This window comes from Emys orbicularis, chromosome 4 (genome assembly GCF_028017835.1).
Source record: "Emys orbicularis isolate rEmyOrb1 chromosome 4, rEmyOrb1.hap1, whole genome shotgun sequence".
NCBI classification, from domain to species: Eukaryota; Metazoa; Chordata; order Testudines; family Emydidae; genus Emys; species Emys orbicularis.
Genome location: NC_088686.1, coordinates 32,387,090 through 32,407,409, shown reverse-complemented (window position 1 = coordinate 32,407,409; position 20,320 = coordinate 32,387,090). Strand labels below are relative to the sequence as shown.

Genomic DNA, 20,320 nt, shown 5'->3' with positions numbered 1-20,320 from the left:
CGGGGCAGTCGCGGGTGTCCCGGCTCTGCCCACCAGAGGGTGGTTGCAGCTCTCTCCCCATCCATCAGGGAGGGAGACCACACCCCCTCGCTACATTGTTTTCAGCTATTGTTTTTGTGATCTCCTGTTTTGTGAAACTTTTGAAACAGTTCAAGAGAGCTGACCTGTTACACACAGACTACTGTGAAAGGCCCTGGATAGCTTATAAATGGGTTTGTCTTTGTAAGGTGGTTTGGATACACTCATGGGATCTTTTTTATTTTTTAATGAAGGCATTGGGGATGGAGGAAATGAACTGGGAATGGGAAAAGTAAAAGAAGCTGTAAGGAAACACATAAAAAATGGAGATGTTATAGCTTGTGACGTTGAAGCTGATTTCGCTATTGTAGCCGGTAAGTTTTAAAAAATTGAGAACAAACATGCGTTGCAGATTAATTTTGGTTTGGCACTTTCTCTAAATGACTTACTGAGCATTCAGTTACCGTGAGCTTTCTCTGTTTTGTGCCCAATCCTGTGAGGTGTTGAGCATCCACATCTTCCCTTAGTATAACTGAAAATGGAGAATGCTCAGCAGGTCCCAGGATTGAACTTTTCATAATGAGTTCCTGCAAAATTAAAAGATCAAAGATCATCCATCACTTGATTCTAAAATCCTCTTTGTGAGTTACTTTAGAGCCTTTTTAACTTTTAGACTGCTGTTAATTTCATTTAGAAACTGTACTAAGCAATTAAAGGTGTTGTGTTCAAAAGCATTCAGCCTATCTCTGCTCCCATTGAAGTCAGTGTTCAGTATTGGCCTAGCTCTGCTCTCATTAAAGTCAGCGTTACTTCAATGGGAGCAGAACTAGACCAACACTGAGTACTTATGAAAATTCCCCCCCTAAATAACTATTAAAATCATTTGACTCTCAAGGAGAACTGTACAGCCATCTTCTATGCAGGAATTAAATGAACTTTGTGTTTATATAAGTTTTCATGTATTTGTTAGTGCCCTAGGGGTGTACCATACCAGGATAAAATCAATTGCAGTATGCTCCATATGGGGGGATGCGAACTCTATCAAATAATGTCTACAGGGCTTCTATACATTCTAAATTTTGCATGTAACAAAACATAAATACAACTTCATGTTTAGAACCTTTTCCTACCCTATTGACTTGGCCAGCACGAAACAGACTTCAGAGAAGTTAATAGTAAAGGAGACGGATTCAGCAATGACAGATTTACAAATTGTGTGGTCTATATTGTGCTATAGCTCAGTGCAATGAGTGCCCATGTATGTGTAATTAATAATGGAAGGTCACTTTAATAGAAGGGAGTAGGAAAGCTAGATTTCCAACACCAATGGTACAGAAATGGGAAGTAGTTCGGGGGAAAATAGGGATTGAAGAGTCTGATTGTTTCTACCCTTTCTGCCCATGTGCATGTCCTAAAGTTGTAGGAACTGCAGTGTTTATATTCAGAGCAGCTGGCTAGCCCAAGACACAGTAGAGAAAAGAAAAGGAATGTGTTTTGAGCAGGAAGGTCAAATGGAGAATGTAACATGCACTATAAAATTCATTTCCAAATTTTCTAAAAATGGAAGTGTGGAAAATTTGAGTATTCCAGACTTCTGGAAACAGAGGTCTAGGAACAGTAGTTGTGCAATTACGGGTGCAGGAGCAGTAGTCGTGCGATCGGAGTTGCTGGATCAGTAGTGATAAGATATGAAGTCTGCTGAGAGAAATGCAAACAAACAGAGTATTAGAATGTGATCAAGTATTTTCAAAGAAGTTGCCAAACATCACTTAAAAGACAATGAGGTCTAATCTGATCTCAGTGTACAAATAATTCATGGATATTAACTTTGTTGGGATAAACACTTACAATCCCACAAAGCCCTAAAGAAGAATTATAGACTTCATCAGCAGTCAGACAGACAGTCATTTGCTGTTTTCATCACAGCTGTTCTTCCCATAAAATGGCTGAATTCTTTACGCAGCCTATGCTCTTTGTGAACAAAAGGAATAAGCTATGAACTTTATAAAATTTTCATTATAAAATCTGACACCATGCAAACCTCACCTGGTTTTGGAAAAGCTGGTAACTCAGCTCATCCTAAGTTGGCAAAAGTTGGCAAGACTTGGTTCAGTCAAAGCCACACAGAATCTATGGCTTTGGCACAAAGCCAAGTGAAATTCTGGTTTTGACCATTTCCCTTTGAGTTTTTGCATTTGTTTGAACCACAAACCCCCAAACTAAACTAGTAGCTTCAAACCTGCACTTATTGGATCTGAAATAAAAGTTCACACAAACAGCTAAAAAACTTTGCTCAACTCTAAATTAGACACACAAATACAGCATATAGCAAAGTTAGGAACTTTTATATTACAGAAGATACCCAAATGTGAACGGGAATGACAAGATTTGTATCCACCAAGTGAGATGAAACATGATTTAGGAGTCAAAGCACAGGCCTGGGAGTCAAGACTCTTGAATTCTATTCCCGGCTCTCTCATTTATTATTAGATAATTAGTATCACTCCAAATATGAATATGTACTTTGAAGGACTGATTTCAGAGGCATGTCAATAAACTATATGATGTATCTGATATAACATAGGTAATCTAATAATAGCTTGCAGAAAAATTGTTGATGCTGTAGAATTCCCCATGAGATGTTCCTGGTAAAATGTTTCTGCAAGGATAAAAATAAACAACTGTAAGACATATTAAAAATAGAATATCTCTGTGGAACAGTTAATGAAACAGCACATGTCTTGTTCTTATAGACTATGTCAATCCAAAACAGGCACTAGGAAAAATCTTGCTAATAAAACCCATGAAATTGTGTATTCCACCACTGGTCCATAAATTGGTTTCTGATTGCGGCTAACTTTGTCGCTGGCAACTAACCTATCAAAGTAATATGGAAGGCTAGAGACATCTCCAGTCTTTAGCCCTTACAGCTGAGTTTTTCAACGTAGTTAATTTCAAAGCATAGCTCTAGATTGAGTAGTACACTAACTTTTCAGAATTTAGTAAACTGGTAGGGTGTGTACAATGTACTGTATGAAATGTTTGTACTATCTTAAAACATTTCATTAAAAAACCCTTCTTGTGCCAAATGAATATTATTAGGACATTCCTACCTCTCCTCCACCCTTTGAGACTTATGTGGATTAGGTTCACTCACAATTTTTAAAAAACGTTTTACATTTAATTTTTACTGTCCAGTTTCATGGTGACTTTCTCTTGCAGGGGTCTCTAACTGGGGAGGCTATGCTGTTGCTTGTGCTCTGTATATCCTCAACACCTGTGAAATACATGATCGCTATCTGAGGAAAGCTATTGGGTTCCCCAGATTGTCCAAGAAGGCAAACTGGGCATCAGCACTTCCATCCATTACTAAGGTATTCTCTGTGGATAGGTTAGAGGATTGCTAATGGGATATTGAAACCTTCAGCTATTGGTCACTGGTTCAAAACCACTACTATCACATGGCTATTTAATGGGCTACAGGAAATGAGTTTGGGCTCCAAGTCCAATTCCTCGTGGACAAGAGCACATACCACAACCAACTTTCTCAGAAAAGGGTACACTGATTATGTGAGAATGGAAAACTGAACCTCCTTCTTATTCTTATAGATGTGCCATCCAGAATGGGGTTGAGGCAAATTAATAAAGAATAAATAAATAATGGAGATATCCCATCTCCTTGAACTGGAAGGGACCCTGAAAGGTCATTGAGTCCAGCCCCCTGCCTTCACTAGCAGGATCAAGTACTGATTTTTGCCTCAGATCCCCAAGTGGCCCCCTCAAGGATTGAACTCATAACCCTGGGTTTAGCAGGCCAATGCTCAAACCACTGAGCTATCCCTCCCCCCCTTTAAGGGGGCAACATGAGAAATCTTGTATACTGAAAGTATCTGTATTGTACCTGTTCCTTGGATTAAAAAAGATTTCACTCTCAGTGGCTGACAGACCCCTTTCACCGGCATGAAAATCATTTAAAAAATATTCAAAAATATGTACACTTTGTCCTCTGAATACATCTGCTGCTGGGTTTTTTTTGAGTATTTCGACAGAATCAGTAGTATAAACAATTTGAAGGTTCAATATAAACAATTCTAGGGTGTTACAAGCTGCCTTTCCCCTAAAGCAATTCAGTTAAGTTTGAGAGAGACCAGGTGGATTTTAACCATTTGTTGAAAACTACAATAGATTACATGATCCTAGGCTATATTACACCAAATAAAGTAAACAATCGCCCTCCCTGCTGGATGATCCAGCAAGGCATACTGGTTGGGGGCAGATGAACCTTTCTCCCTGTTCAGAGTCTGTCACCATAACACCACAGAGAAGCTCTTAACACCCGGTATAGATTCTCTGGGGGGAGGGATAGCTCAGTGGTTTGAGCATTGGCCTGCTAAACCCAGGGTTGTGAGTTCAATCCTTGCGGGGGCCACTTAGGGATCTGGGGCAAAATCAGTACTTGGTCCTGCTAGTGAAGGCAGGGGGCTGGACTCGATGACCTTTCAAGGTCCCTTCCAGTTCTAGGAGATATTATATATATTATTAATGGAGATATTCTAAGTTACTCATGTGTCTTGTGATGGTCACATGTCACATAATTAGTATGTCCAGACATGCCCAACCATGGCTCCCCCAACTGCTAGAAAATGTGAAACAGGTGGTAAGAAGATAAACATTAAAACAAGGGCAAAGGTGCCACATCCCCAGGACACAGGAGCATGTAAAGGTGCATTTTGGGAGGGGAGGGGTTCTCCAGTCCCCTAACAGGGTTTCATTGTTTTTTCAACTTACAGTACCACTACTCTCGGTCTTGAAATATAACCTTTCTTCCCTCCTTATTATGTTTATTTTGGTAGAAACTGATTTGATGCCTGACAGTAAGATTATAATTGGAAATCTATAAAGGTTTCCATTTGAGGGAGCCAACTATAAAAGTGTTCTTGGCTGAAATTGATTATGACAGGTTGAAGCCCAGGAGTGAACTTTATTTACCAGATTTGATGTCTACTGTTTCAGATATTTCTAAATTAAAGAAGGGAGAGATAATTGAAGTTCTGAAGTTGCAAACATATTTCAACAATACAACTCAGAACTAGGTGTAAATCTGTAATCCTGTGGAGGTTTTCAAAATGAGAATGAATTAAAATGGCAGGGAAGAGTCATAGTTATACTTTTTCTTTGATAATAAAAAGGAACATCATTAAGAGAGCGGGGTCTGGTATACTGTGTCAATAACACACCAGTCTGGAATTCCTAAATGTTCATTGGCAGAATGATCAACATAAGGGCTTGCAAACAGTCAATACTGTTTGTAAAAAGCAACAGAGGCTCAGTCTTGCATCTGAAGAAGTGAGGTTCTTACCCACGAAAGCTTATGCTCCCAATACTTCTGTTAGTCTTAAAGGTGCCACAGGAGCCTCTGTTGCTTTTTACAGATTCAGACTAACACGGCTACCCCTCTGATTCAATACTGTTTGTGTGATCTGCAAGCAAAGTCCTAGGCAACTTCTGTCTATCCATCCATCCTGTATTCATCACACTAGTATTTCTACTGGGATCACAATAGGTTCTACTTAAAATTCCATCAAAATATCTCACATTAATCACAGTGACGTGTTTGTTATTTAACACTAGAAAAACTAAATTAATATTCCAGGTTAGACAAATACAACAAAAACAGGATACTCAGGACTGTTTCTTCATATCATGTGCTTAAATCATCAGGTATTACAAAAAGTTTCTCAGAACAGTGCATGCACTTTTAAGTTATTTTTTGTTACCTGGTATAAGTGAAAGATAATTGAAACAAACCATATTTTTCTAGCTCTTACCCTTATGGGGTTGTCCTGTGACCTAGCAAAACATCTCTCAATTGAAATGAGTTACTTTTCATTCTTCAATGATTTTTCACTTACATCCCACCTCTAATTTCCCTTTAATTCTACATGACCTAAAATCAAGGGGAATTTTAATCAAAATCCCCTGGTAATGAGGTACTGTAATTAAACACAGTATCTCACAGAGCAAATCCTGTCTTGCATTTGTATTACCAAGTTCTACAGCTGGCAGTCTTGATAATGGGAAGGACCCTTGAAGGTTCAATGCTAACATTCATTCAGATAAAACTAATGGAAACAGCTCTGTAGGAAGAAAGAAAATTACAAATTCTCTGTCAAGAGGCTATTATGGCTCTAACTGTAAACCTTGGAACAGTTAAACACTGCAGCAAATTTCTTGAGCACACCTTACTCCATTAGTGTAAAAAGATAAAAACTGAGCAAGAAATTCCAGTTTGTGTTTTCTGCTGGCAGTTACCTCTCAAATACAGTTGCTTTTAGTGCTCTGGCCAAGTGCCCAGTTAAGATAATAAAGCACCCTCGACATCTATACACTTGGGCACCCTGGTACCAGTATTCACGTCAGGACCGACACTGCCTTCGGCACAGGCACGTGCTCTCATCTGAGGCACCACTTCCTGCCTCATTCTGGGCGATGGATGAATCAGATCACCTACTCTCTTCCTCTGCTGTTGCTCCACCCAGTCACCAAGATCCCAGAAATCTTCCGCATTCAAGTCGGGGTCATCCTCCTCCTGCTCCACATCACTCAATGAGCACTGTGGGCCACTAATGGACTGTTATGGCTCCCAGGATTGGCATGCACCCTGTGGTCAGCTCAGAGGTCCCTGACCTGGTGCCTACTGGCCAGCGATGTCCTACTCATGTCAGTGGCCTCCTTGGACTCAGTGGGATGCCCCTTGCTTGCAGAGATCCCACTCCTCATTACATTCAATGGCGAGATCATTCACCAAATCAACAGTGATGGTTGCAGATCAGCTGCAAGTCCAGGCATCAGTGGGCCTCCCCCTTGTAGAGCCTCCGGAGTCCCCCCATCTGGGTAAGTCATCCCGGGAGCAAGATCCGGCTTTGGCTCAATCAAGAACATCGTCCTCATCTCCAGATGACGCTGTTCTGTCTGATTCATCCTCCCCTTCCATACTGGAGGACTTTAAGGCATACTGAGACCTTTTACATTGTAGCGAGGTCCCTTGACATTCAGGCAGAGTTCCTACATGAGAACACCCACAAATTGGTGGACATTCTGCAGCCATCTGTCTCTGGGAGAGTTGCCCTCCCAATCAATGATGCATTCCTTGAACCAGCAAAAGCCCTCTGGAGCACACCAGCCTCGGTATTGCCATTGGCTAAGTGCATGGAGAATTGCTATTTTGTTCCTGTGCAGGGATTTGAGGAGTTCTATTCCAATTCCCTGGTTGTAATGGTGGTGAATGACACGGTTCGACAGGGCAGAAAGTCCACTGCTAACGACAGAGACTCCAAGCTGTTGTTTCCAGCCCAGAAGGTCCTTGTCCCTACATATGTGGATCGCCAATCAACAAGTCTTGGTGTCCAAATATAATTTCCTTAATTGGACAGCTATGTACAAATTCGTGGGCCTGAGACCTTGTGTGAGGAGTTTTGGGTGTTTGTCATGGAAGGCTGCTTGGTGCCCAAGACATCCCTGCAGTCTGCTCTTGATGTTATAGACACTTTGGCCAGGGTGATGGCTTCTGTAATCACTGCGAGGAGGGCTTACTGACTGCAAAACTCTGGAATTGCACATGATGTCCAGCAAGCCATTGAGGACTTGCCTTTTGACGGATGGACCTTGTTCTCGGAAAAGATCAATGACACACTAGTGCTCCTTTAAGGATTCCAGGGCTATCTTGAGGTTCTTGCGGAGGTACACATTGTTGACACAGAGGCACCACTATGGTGCTCAGCAGCAGTAGTACTGCCTGCAGCACTCCTTTGTGCATTTCTTCCCCCCGAAACAGCGGGGCTACCCTAGAAAAAGGGATCGTTCCCACAAGAGAAAGTAGTCAAGCTTGGGGTTTGGCCAGTCCATGTGTCTTCCCCCTGTACCTTCTATGTGCTCATTTTGACTCCTTGGTCCAGAGCACTGTTCCAGTCATTGCTACACCTTCTTCCCCCTACTCCGTTGGGGACAGGCTGGACCACGTTAATAATGTTTGAGGATCAATTACTTTCGACAACTGGGTCCTAGACACTGTCAGATTGGGTTATGCCATCCAGTTGCTCTCTACACCTCCTCTCCCCTCTCCAACCCTCTTCAGGGACCGTTCTCATGAGACACTGCTCATCGAGCAGGTCCGCTCTCAGCTAGCATTGGGAGTGGTGGAGCCTGGAGGAAGTTCTGTCAGAACACCAGACTTCTACTTCAAGTACTTCCTGATACCCAAAGCCAAGGGTGGAATAAGACCCATCCTCAATCTTCGTGGTCTCATCAAGTTTATCAAATACATGAGGTTCCAAATGTTTACTCTATTGACTAGCTTCCCTGCGCTGTCTCAGAATGACTGGTTTGCTGCTCTGGACCTACTTTCATGTGATTCTACCAAGCCACAGGAAGTGTCTCCATTTCATTGTAGGAGAACACCACTTTTAGTATATGGTTTTCCCATTTGGCATCTCTTCTGTCCCCTGAGTTTTCACCAGATGCATGGCCATGGTTATGGCATATCTCAGGAGGAAGGGAATCCACATCTTCCCGTACCTTGATGACTGGCTACTAAGAAGCAGCTCCAGAGAGGAAATTGTTGACTACACCAACACCATGTTGTGTTTGCTCAACCGTCTGGGTCTCATTTTAAACACCATAAAGTCAACCTTCGCTCCCATCAAAAATCGAGTTCATTGGGGCCCTGTTAGATTCCACGATCTTAAGGGTGTTCCTGCTGACTGATCACGTCCATGCAATTCAACATCTCTGCCTTAGTCTACATTCTCAGCCCTCCACAACAGTCCAGGTGCGTCTGAGCCTGTTGGGCCACATATCCACTTGTACACATGTAGTCGAATTTGTGAGGCTGTACTTTCACCCCCTTCACATGTGGTAGATGGTCTACCACCCTGCCCTGCATTCTCTGGACAGATTGGTTCACCTTCCCCCACTAGTCCTGTACTCCTTACAGTGGTGGGCATGCCCACACAATGTATGGCAGGGCATCCCCTTCAGTTGGCTCTCTCCAAATAAATCAGTAGTTACGATGCTTCCCTTCAGGGTTGGGGAGCACATCTGGACTCGCTGGGAGTACAGTGTCTGTGGTTGGAACAGAAAGCCTCACTCCATAGCAGAGTGCTGGAGCTTTGGGCAATCCACAATGCATGGTTCACATACTCACCGACAATACCACCGCAATGTACTGTGTGAACAAACAAGGGGGAGCACACTCTAGGTTACTGTGCCTAGAGATGATCAACCTGGGCAATTCTGCATTTAAGAGGACATCACTCTCAAGTGGATAGCTGTCCACTTGCCTGGCATGCAGAATTGTCTCATGGACCATCTAAGTGGGGTTTTCTACCTGAGTCACAAGTGGTCCCTGAAGGCGAGGGTCCTCCAGGTCATCCTTGCAACCTGGGGCATTCCCATGGTCAACCTGTTTGTGATGAGCAAAAACAGGAAGTGTCACCTAATGTGCTCTTGGTGGGGGGTGTCTCAACCCAAGCTCCCTCTCTGATGTCTTCCACTGTAGCTGGCAGTCGACTCTTCTCTATACGTTCTCCCCATCCCGATCATTCCTCAGGTCATCCTCAAGCTCAAGGTGGATCAGGCCAAGCTCATCCTCATTGCTCCAGCATGGCTGAGGCAGTACTGGTTCTTGGACCGTCTTGTACCGTTGGTTCAGCCTCCCATACCACTTCTTCCCCATTGCAACCTGCTCACTCAGAACCATGGCATCACTCTCCATCCTGCACTTACCTTCCTGTACCTTACAGCGTGGCTGCTGCATGGTTTAATGAAGAGAAAGAGCAGTGCTCAGTGTCCAACAAGTCCTACGCATTAGAAGGAAGTCCTCTACTAGGATGGCTTACTTAGCAAAGTGGAAGAGGTCTTCTGTGTGGTCTGTGGCCTGCGGGATCCAACCAATGTAATCTTCTATCCAGGACACCTTGGAGTACCTACTACATCAGAGGCGAGCAAACTACGGCCTGTGGGCCACATCTGGCCCACGGGCCCCTCCCCTGCTGTTCCCCCACAGCCTCAGCTCGCGCCGCTGCCGACGCAATGTTCTGGGCGGCGGGGCTGCAAGGTCCTGGGGCAGCGCAGCTGCAGAACCGCGGCCTAACCCGGTGCTCTGTGCTGCGTGGTGGCGTGGCTGGCTCCAGCCGGGCGGCACAGCTGGCTGTCCTGGTGCTCTGGGCGGCGCGGCTGTAGCGCCAGCCACCAGTGCTCCAGGCAGCATGGTAAGGGGGCAGGGAGCGGGGGGGGGGGAAGTGTATAGAGGGCAGGGAGTTCGGGGTGGTGGTCAGGGGGCAGGGGGGTGGATAGGGGGCAGGGCAGTCAGAGGGCAGGGAACGGGGGGGGGGGGGTGAATGGGGGCAGGGGTCCCCAGGGGGCAGTCAGGAAGGAGAGGGGGGGTTGGATAGGGTAGCGGGAGGCAGTCAGGGGCAGGGGTTCCGGGGGCGGTCAGGGGACAGGGAGAAGGGGTGGTTGGATGGGGCATGGGTCCCCGGGAGAGGGAAGTCAAGAATGAGAGGAGGGGTTGGATGGGGTGGCGGGGGGCAGTCAGGGGCAGGGGTTCCGGGGGCTATCGGGGACAGGGAATGGGGGGGGTTAGATGGGGCAGGAATCCCAGGGGGGCTGTCGGGGGCGAGAAGTAGGAGGGGTGGAATAGGGGGTAGGGCCGGGCCACGCCTGGCTGTTTGGGGAGGCACAGTGTCTGCTAACCGGCCCTCCATACAATTTTGGAAACCCGATGTGGCCCTCAGGCCAAAAAGTTTGCCCGCCCCTGTACTACATCTATAGAAATTGGGCCTTGCAGTCAGTTCACTAAGAGTGCATCTGGCAGCAGTCTTTCATGTTCACAGAAACTCAATCTTTTCCAATGCCTTGACGACAAGAATTCTAAAAAGGGCTTCTCCATTTAATCCTCTGGTCCGTGAGCCTGTCCCCTTGTGGGAGGTAAACATGGTTCTGGCGGCTCTAATGGACCCTCTATTCAAGCCCCTTGTTTCCTGTCCACTGCCCCTTTTGTCTCAGAAAACCACATTCCTCGTAGCCATTACATCTACAAGGAGGGTGTGAGAGTTGCAGGCCCTGATGGGTGGGCCTCCTTACACACAGTTCTTCAAAGACAAGGTAACTTTATGACCACACCCAAGGTTTTTATCCAAAGTTGGGTCTGAGTTTCATTTGAACCAGGCAGTGTATTTACCTGTATTTTTTCCTAAGCTGCATTCATCCCCGGAGGAACAGTACCTTCATACTTTGGATGTCAAACAGTGTCTAGCCTTTTACCTGGATAGGACTGAAGTGTTTCGTCCTTTGCCTCACCTGTTCATGGCATATGCAGACTGCACAAAGGGGCAAGCAGTCTCTTCACAGACCATCTCTAGATGGATAGCATCCTGTATCAAGATTGTGCATATCAAGATAGCTTGAACTGTACCTCTTCAGCTGATATGGTCTCATTTGATGAGAGTGCAAGCAATGGTGATAGTGTTCCTCAGTGACTTTTCCATATTTGATATTTGTCACATGGTCATTCATACACACGTTTACAGACCATTATGCTATTATCGCATCTTCCAAAGTGGATGCAAGCTTTAGAAGGACAGTCCTGTGATCCCTCTTTCGATAGACCCTTAACACGCCTCTCCTGGACAGCATACTGCTTGTGAGTCACCTAAGGGGAATACACTTCTACATCTACTCGAAGAAGAAGAAACTGTTACTTACTGTAAGTGTGGTTCTTCAAGCTGTTATGCAGATGTGTATTCCACAGGCTACCCTCCATCCCCTGTGCATTGGAGTCTTCTCTCCGGAGCATTCAGAACGAAGGAACTCAGCGGGGTGGTGCTGTCTCATATAGCCAGGGGAGGGGCCACAGCCATGAGGTGCCACCCCTCTACAGGTACCGTCAGGCAAAATCTCTAGCTCCAACATGCTGTGTGCTCATGCATCTAAGTGGAATACACGTCTTTATCACATCTTGAAGAACCACTGCTAGAGTAAGTTTCTTCTTCCAGTAGATCTACATCTCAAAGAACCATTTCTTTTGGAAGTTGCTGTATTGCTAAAATTTCATTATTAGTATTACAAAATATACTACACATCATTCACTCACACATTATGTATCACAAATTCAAGCTGAACTATAGTTGTCTGCATAAATGAATATATAAAGATATACTATCTTTGTTTTACTATTATTTATTCACGTGTTAATTCACAAATGGGTTTTCCCCATTACTAGTGCAAATTAGTGCATTTCTACTGTATTACTTGCTATTTCTTCTATTAAATTTGAATTTCTTCTTGCCCTAATTTTTGTGCTCAGTTTAAAGTACTTTTGTAAACATTGGTTTGAGAGTGAATTGCAAAGAACTCCACAGCTAAGGAAAAGTGTTACACATTGTGTTTGCCCATTACAGACACACACAGAGTAACATATCTGACACTAGAATATAGTTTAGCAGAGACAATCACATCGTATTAAACAGGAGAAGCTTTTTCAATGTAGTCAGGCCAGAGATCTTTAGCAAGTAAAATGTACTTGCTAAAGGTAAAAGAATTATAGCTACAAGATGAGAATAAACTCATCTAGTTTGTTTCTCCCTCATGAGTCAAGAGGAGAAATTTAGTTTACATCATTTTGCGTTCAGCAACACTTTTTGCATGGGGAAAGGGCTCATACTTAAATTTACAACTGGATTCTACACTTGATATATTTAGATGTTAAAGCACAGTTATGATCAGAATCATGTCACCGTCTTATGAAAATTGGCACTTATGCAAAAGATGAAGCCAGATGCTTTCTATAAGAAGTTGATTAACTGATTGCTGTGTACAGTTTGACATAATGTAACTAGGCATTTTCTGGTTCTTTACTGTAAAAAGCTGTGACTTATTTAAGACTGCTTTGCCTGTGAAATATATCACATGGATCAGGAAATTTAAGAAAGTTAGCAATCATTATGGGGTACAGTTAAAAAAACAGGGTACCAGCTAACGAATTTTCGATTGTTAACTGGCTTTGGGAGACTATTCCAATGCTTCCAGAAAAATTTCAAATGTAATCACACACAAAAAGTACATTAAACATATGTATAATAATGCTACAGTATACTTCATTCATATATCCAAACACTGTAGTAAAACTATTGTAATCTATAGGGTTTGAAACATTTCTATACAAATAGTGTACATTTCATGAACGGGAATACTTGACATTTTTGGTTTATGAATTCTTGTATCAAGCGAACTACAAGTACTAAAAATGTTTCTTTTCTTTCCTTCCTGTTTCTCCTCTCATTGTATTAGGATCCAATCAGGTGTGGTGCTAAGCACCCCCAATTCTCACTGAAATCAGTAGAAGCTGAGGCTGCTGATCATTGTGCAAAGTTGGATATCGGTTGCACAGATTATCCCAGTATTTTCTATTTCTCCCCATCTTTTCTCTTTTCCACTGTTTCTTTTTAAAATCTGTCTGTTTCTGACTGTGGTGTGTGTGTGTGTGTGTGTGTGTGTGTGTGTGTGTGTGTGTGTGTGTGTGTGTGTAAAAATAAAAGAACAAGTCACATCCAGGCTGCTTTAAGCCATTATTTTCTGGGGGAACCAGATAGTCTTTAAGATGCTTTGTGTGAATATGTATTTGGTTCCACTTTGTGAAATTTACTAACATGAAGCTAGCCAGAATCTCAACACAGTGGATTCAGATTTCTGAATGGACACTAATATGCTTTTGGTTTGGTACCATTAACATTGCACAGTAATTAAAGGGTATCTATGAATACTGCTAAAAGGCAACAGAGGGTCCTCTGGCACCTTTAAGACTAACAGAAGTATTGGGAGCATAAGCTTTCGTGAGTAAGAACATCACTTCTTCAGATGCAAGTCTTGCATCTGAAGAAGTGAGGTTCTTACCCACGAAAGCTTATGCTCCCAATACTTCTGTTAGTCTTAAAGGTGCCACAGGACCCTCTGTTGCCTTTTACAGATTCATACTAACACGGCTACCCCTCTGATACTATGAATACTGCTGTTTGTTAATTCCTTAGCACTTGCATTTCCTGCTACTAGAAGTACCCTTTGGCCCCTTTAGAATGGTAATATTTTTGATACTGCTAGCCAAAATAAATTCTTAGGCAGATATGGTCACAGTCTTCTAATGTTTAATTGAAAGATTTTGAGGAATATTCTTTGCCTTATTAGTTACATTAGTAATATATTAATTATACCTTGTTTTAGGAAGAAAAGTTGCTGAAAACACTTATACAGCATGGAGTCCGTAGTGGAGTAACTGCCAGTCTCGAAATGGAAGTGGATGGACTGCCCTTCTACAACATACACTCAGTTATAATTGAAAAACTGCTGGAGCAGATACCGTGATGACTTTTCCCTAACCATTTCTAAACTCTAAAGTTTCTATTAGATTATCTCTCCACCCCAATCTAACAACAAGGTATGGAAGACCAGAAAAGGCTTGTTCTATATATGTAGGTACTTATATGGCTGTAGCAGGGTGGACTCAGCCCTGCAGTGCCTCCTGCTGGTCTCTTAGGGAATTAGCTCGATTTCCAGCCCAGAGCGCCCTCTGCAGGGCGGTGATCTACTACCGCTTGGCCCCCATGTTCCTCCCTGGACTCCGGTGCCCTGTTAGCTGGGGTGCTGCCCCCTGGCAGTAACCCCTTTCTCTCAGGGTCTCCCTTCCCCAGGAAACCCCCACCCACTATCCCCACCTCACCTCAGTATAAGGCTACTGCCAGTCATCGTCTAGCCTCACGCCCTGGGACAGACTGCAATATCAGCCTACTCATCACTGGCAAGGTTGGGTTTGGACCTGCTGCCTTTGCCTACCCCTGGGCTGCCCTCTGCAACCCCCAGTACCTGTTGGCCTTCTGCTAGGCTACAGCCTGGGGCTTTCCAGGCTGGAGCTCCCCAGCTCCTCTGCCTTTCCCCAGCCCTGCTCCACTCAGGTACCCTGTTTCTAGCTCCCTGCAGCCAGGCCCTTCTCCCTCTACAGGCAGAGGGAGACTGTTTGGCCTCTGGCTCACAGCCTTTTTATACCGGCCAGCTGTGGCCTGATTGGGGCATGGCCCAGCTGTGGCTGCTTCCCCAATCAGCCCAGCTTTTAGAGCTTTTCCCCTGCCCCAGCCCTCTCCCAGGGCTGTCTTTAAACCCCTCTGGGCAGGAGCGGGTAACCACCTTGCTACAATGGACTCCATTTGGGGAGGGAGGAATAGCTCAGTGGTTTGAGCATTGGCCTGCTAAACCCAGGGTTGTGAGTTCAATCCTTGAGGGGGCCATTTAGGGAACTGGGGTAAAAATCTGTCAGGGGGTTGGTCCTGCTTTGAGCAGGGAATTCAACTAGATGACCTCCTGATTAAAAAAAACAGGCCTTGTACTCCCCGGTGCATACTTCAGGAGGTGTGGGCCACTTTGCCACCTGCTGCTCGGGCCTACCTCGACCGGGTCCTGCGAGAGGGCACACCCCCTCCACCCCGGGCCCTCTGGACCTTTTCATCGGGCCCCTGTCCTGTGGACCTAACTGGCCCCCCCGCCCCTTCTCCGTGAGCCGGCTGCACGACTTGCAGCCGATTCGTTTCCGGACCACGCCAAGAAAACATCTATACACGCTCGTGCTCCACACCCTTCACTTCCTCACCCTCGTGTCCCACCCCGACACAAAGTGGCAGGACCTCCTGCCACCTTTAGAGGGTGAGAAGCCCCAGTGGGCCAGCCTCTATTCCACCCTGGTCCCAAGGCCCGCCGGGGATATCAGCTGGCGGCTCCTTCACGGGGCCGTGAGTACGGGCGTGTATTTGGCGCGGTTTACCCCTGTCCCAGACACCTGCCCCTTCTGCGGCGTGAGGGAGACCCTGGCGCACCTTTACTTGGAGTGTGCCAGGTTGCAGCCCCTGTACCGGCTCCTCAAGAATATTCTGTTACGTTTCTGGCTGCGCTTTTCCCCTCACCTCCTTCTCTATGCACTCCCTATCTGTGGCCCCACAAAGTCATGGGACCTCCACAAAGTCATGGGACCTCCTAGTCAACTTCCTCCTGGCCCTGGCTAAAACGGCCATATATAAAACCAGGGAGAGGAGGTCTCCGATGGAGACTCCTGTGACTGTGGGCCCTGTTTCCGATCCTCTGTCCGTTCACGTATCTGGGCAGAGTTCCTCTGGGCGGCGTCCACTGGCTCCCTTGACGCCTTTGAGGAGCAGTGGGCGCTGTCCAGGGTTCTCTGCTCAGTGTCCCCATCAGGCTCCCTTCTTTTGACCCTGTGACCACACTCCTATCCCTGTTATTTCATTAGTTGTCCCCCGAAATCAGTTGGGTTTCGGGTCCTGTGGATCCTCGCCTTAGGCTGGGGGGGATCCTTTAGCAGTGGGCGGGCTTCTGCCCGCCCACTTCCAGGAACCCAATAGGTACAATGGCCTCCAACACTAGTGTCTGAGAACCTCACAATCATTAATGATTATCCTTCTAACATTGCTGTGAAATAGGGAAGTTTCATTAGCCCCATTTGGCAGATGAAGACATGAGAGCTGGAGAGATTAAATGATTTCATCAAGATCACACAAGGAGTCTGACACAGACATGAATGCAGCTCTCAAGGGTCCCAGGCTTGTGCCTTCACCACAAGACCATCTTTCCTGTTTGATAAGTATAAAACTTTTAGTTATGACTCACTCATACTGCCTATGGCCTTATATAGTAAAAGGTGACCCGTGTTTCATGAAAAAAATCAAGTGTCTCTTGCCATTAAATGCAGAAGTGTTATAACCCCATTGCTTGTTCCTGTTTTACTAAGCCACATAGCTGCAACAGAAAGTAGTGCTTGTAGCAACTTGTTTTTTAAAAGACAGTATGGCAAGCAGCTCCAATAAAGGTGCAGGTTAAAAAAAAAGAGGCTTTATGGCAGTGAAAGTCCTAAATGTATCATCTACACCAGAGGTTCTCAAACTGTGGTCCGCAGACAACCAGTGGTCCGTGAGCTCCATTCAGGTCGTCCGCGGCTAGTTCCCTCTAAGGTGCGTGCCTGGGCAGCCGCACACAAGAGAATGAAGGGCCACCCATCTAATTAGTGGAGCCGCGTAGGCGGGGCTCCACTAATTAGGTGCCTGGACCCTGGAGAAGACGCACATGTAAGGTGAGGTGGTGGCCTTGGGGGGGAATAAGGGGTAGGTGGGAGAGGGCAGTGGGGTGAGAAGAGGCGGGGGGTGGAGTGAATTTGGGACATGCACGGCTGCAGCGGCCAGAGAAAGAGGCAACTTTCCCCAACTCCAGGGCTGCGGCTGGCAGGGAGCGACGGCCCTCCTTCCCAGCCTCAGCTCTGTGGCTGCTGTGGCGGGGCAGAGCCCCCTCCCCTCCCGTTCCCACTGCCGTGGCAGGGGAGAGAGGGCACATCCATCGCATTAGAAAGGTAAGACTACGGATATTAAAATATGAGTTGTGTGCCTTTATTTGTAGAACCCAAAAACATTAATTATTATTAAGGTTTTTTTTTATACAGTGCTTTTATCCAAAGCGTTTTACAATAGTTAGCTAACGGTACAAACAACATTTGGAAAGATCATTAAGTGGTCTGCCGAGACCCTCAGCAATTTTCAGGTGGTCCGTAGGAAAAAAAAGTTTGAGAACCACTGATCTACACAGTTCCTGCAGCCCCTCTGACTGTGTATTCTTTTGATTGTGAATAAACAAGGGAAGCTTTACCAGAACTAGTGAAATAATAGTAGCATTGCATGACTCCTATGTAAAGCATGGGGAAATAATGAAACTGACATTTTGCAGCAATTTCCCTTTGGTGAGAGAGAGGCCTGGTTTGTGTGGGTCTCTCTCTCTCACATCTGCATCCACACACAGTCCAATGTGTGGATGAAGGCACTCCACTAACAGACTGTATTTACTTAACTCTATAACCACCAATTAGCAGCTGTAACAAATGTATTTTACAACACTAAATTTAGTCAAGAGTGTTTGTCATAACTATAAAGAGAAGGGTAACAGCCCTCCTGTGTCCAATACTATAAAATCCCTCCTGGCCAGAGACTCCAAAAACCTTTTACCTCTAAAGAGTTAAGAAGCTCAGGTAACCTGGCTGACACCTGACCCAAAGGACAAATAAGGGGACAAGATACTTTCAAATCTTGGTGGGGGGAAGGCTTTTGTTTGTGCTCTTTGTTTTGGGGGTTGTTCGCTCTTGGGACTAAGAGGGACCAGACATCAATCCAGGCTCTGCAAATCTTTCTGAACAAATCTCTCATATTTCAAACTTGTAAGTAGCAGCCAGGCAAGGCGTGTTAGGTTTATCTTTGTTTTCTCAACTTGTAAGTGTTCCTTTTGCTAGAGGGTTTACCGCTGTTTGCTGTAACTTTGAATTTAAGGCTAGAGTGGGTTCCTCTGGGCTCTTTAAATCTGATTACCCTGTAAAGCTATTTTCCATCCTGATTTTACAAAGATGATTTTTACCTTTCTTTAATTAAAAGCCTTCTTTTTAAGAACCTGATTAATTTTTCCTTGTTTTAAGATCCAAGGGAATTGGATCTGGACTCACCAAAAATTGGTGGGGGGAAAGGAGGGGGATGGTTAAATTCTCCTTGTGTTAAGATCCAAGAGTTTAAATCAGTGTTCACCAGGAAATTGGTAAAGAAGTCTCTCAAGGCTACCCAGGGAAGGGAGTTAGTACTTGGGAGTGGTGGCAGCAAAACCAAATCTAAGCTGGTAATTCAGTTTAGGGGTTCACATGCAGGTCCCCATATCTGTACTCTAAAGTTCAGAGTGGGGAAGGAACCTGGACAGTGTTTGAATTAGTAAGTCTTTATCCCCTCCCATCTTCCGTCCAAATACAGGGATATGTCAGATAGCTATTACTGGGAAATACTAAATTTAACACTTTGTTGTTTTTCTCTAAATAATAATAAAAATCCCAGTCTTTTTCATTAATGAGACTTTAATCCGGTGGTGATGTATAGCATTTTCCTGACAACTGCAATGTGGCATATGATGTTATATGCAGAGTAAAAGGCAGTCATAGTGAAAATCTGTGATGATAAAACTCCTGGTATAGTCGTGACATTAAAATTGCACCTGTCCGGCAGGATGAATTTCATTAAGCAACACTGAGTTCATGTTTAGAAAAAGAAAACCACAAACACCTCCCTTTCTGTAGGACAGATGGAATTTTAAAGTTCTAAGGGCCAAATTCTGACACAGTTGCACAGGTTTCAATCTGCTTTTACACTGACAATGAAATTTGGCCCCACGCATGTACCAACTCAGATTAGCCTTATTCTGGTAGATGACAGTTGCATGTAAGATGCCATACTCTTCATTCCAGCTCCATATGTTAATTGACATGGAAGACTATAAAGTAGCTAAACATAAACAAGGCAACAAATGCCTTCAAGCTTCTTAATCTAAAACTGGTGTGTGCCAAACACCATCTAAGCTCAGGGAGAATGAATAGTTAAAGATGTGTTTGTGCAGGCTGCATTCCCAACAACATTCTAGATTTGCTTTAGTGCAATTTGGAATTGCTGCCATGTGACCTAGAGGGCACCAAAAGGTCAGAATGGAATGGGAAAAGTTTGGAAGGAAGTAACGTTAAACAACAATGATCAGGAGAAAAGTGCGTGTATAAGGAAATGAACCCAGCATCGTGGAAGCTCTCAGCATAAAGAAACTTAAATGAACTAAACAAGCTGAGTGTTAATGTAAACACTCTTTTGGGAGTGGGGATATGATTTCTTTTGGCACAAGGAGGGAAGAGAGAATGATCTGAAGTCTCACAAATGGACTCTGTGGGCCAAAGCCAAAAGATAGTTACACCAATCACAGATCAAATCAATACAGGAGGAAAATATAATCAATGCATTATTTATTAAACGCATTCCCTAATTATTTCTAGTGTATACTTTCACAGTGATTTTCAGTGCAGCGTTCAGTATGTATTATTTGTTAAGCATACAGACAACACAAATCAGACACAAGATGCAAAAGGTCTGCCTTTGAATGTCTTTTTAAATATATTGGGTATTTACATTGCTGTGTGTTATTGTCTGTCTGTGGGTTGCACTGCACAGAATTAGTGTGTTTTAAGGAGAGCTTTGAAAGCAGAAGGTGGATGCCAGGAGCAGCAGTGCAGGTGGGATTTTAGGGTGTGAGGGGCAGAAGGCAAGAAGGCACAAAAATTAGACTTCAAAAAGGAGATGAAGTAAAGGTGAGGCAGTATTGATTAGCAAAGCAAAGATGTATAAGAAACAAGATGTGG

The 20,320-nt window shown here is 44.6% G+C and overlaps 1 protein-coding gene across 1 annotated transcript in view; it reads left to right on the top strand.

Moving 5' to 3' along the window:
- DGLUCY (D-glutamate cyclase) overlaps positions 1-14,433 on the top strand; it is a 79,084-nt gene extending 64,651 nt beyond the window's left edge. The window contains exons 12-14 of the mRNA XM_065402643.1: positions 273-392; positions 3,241-3,392; positions 14,293-14,433. Coding sequence (XP_065258715.1) covers positions 273-392; positions 3,241-3,392; positions 14,293-14,433 — 413 coding nt within the window. The remainder of the gene's footprint in view (positions 1-272; positions 393-3,240; positions 3,393-14,292) is intronic.
- Positions 14,434-20,320: the final 5,887 nt, after the last annotated feature.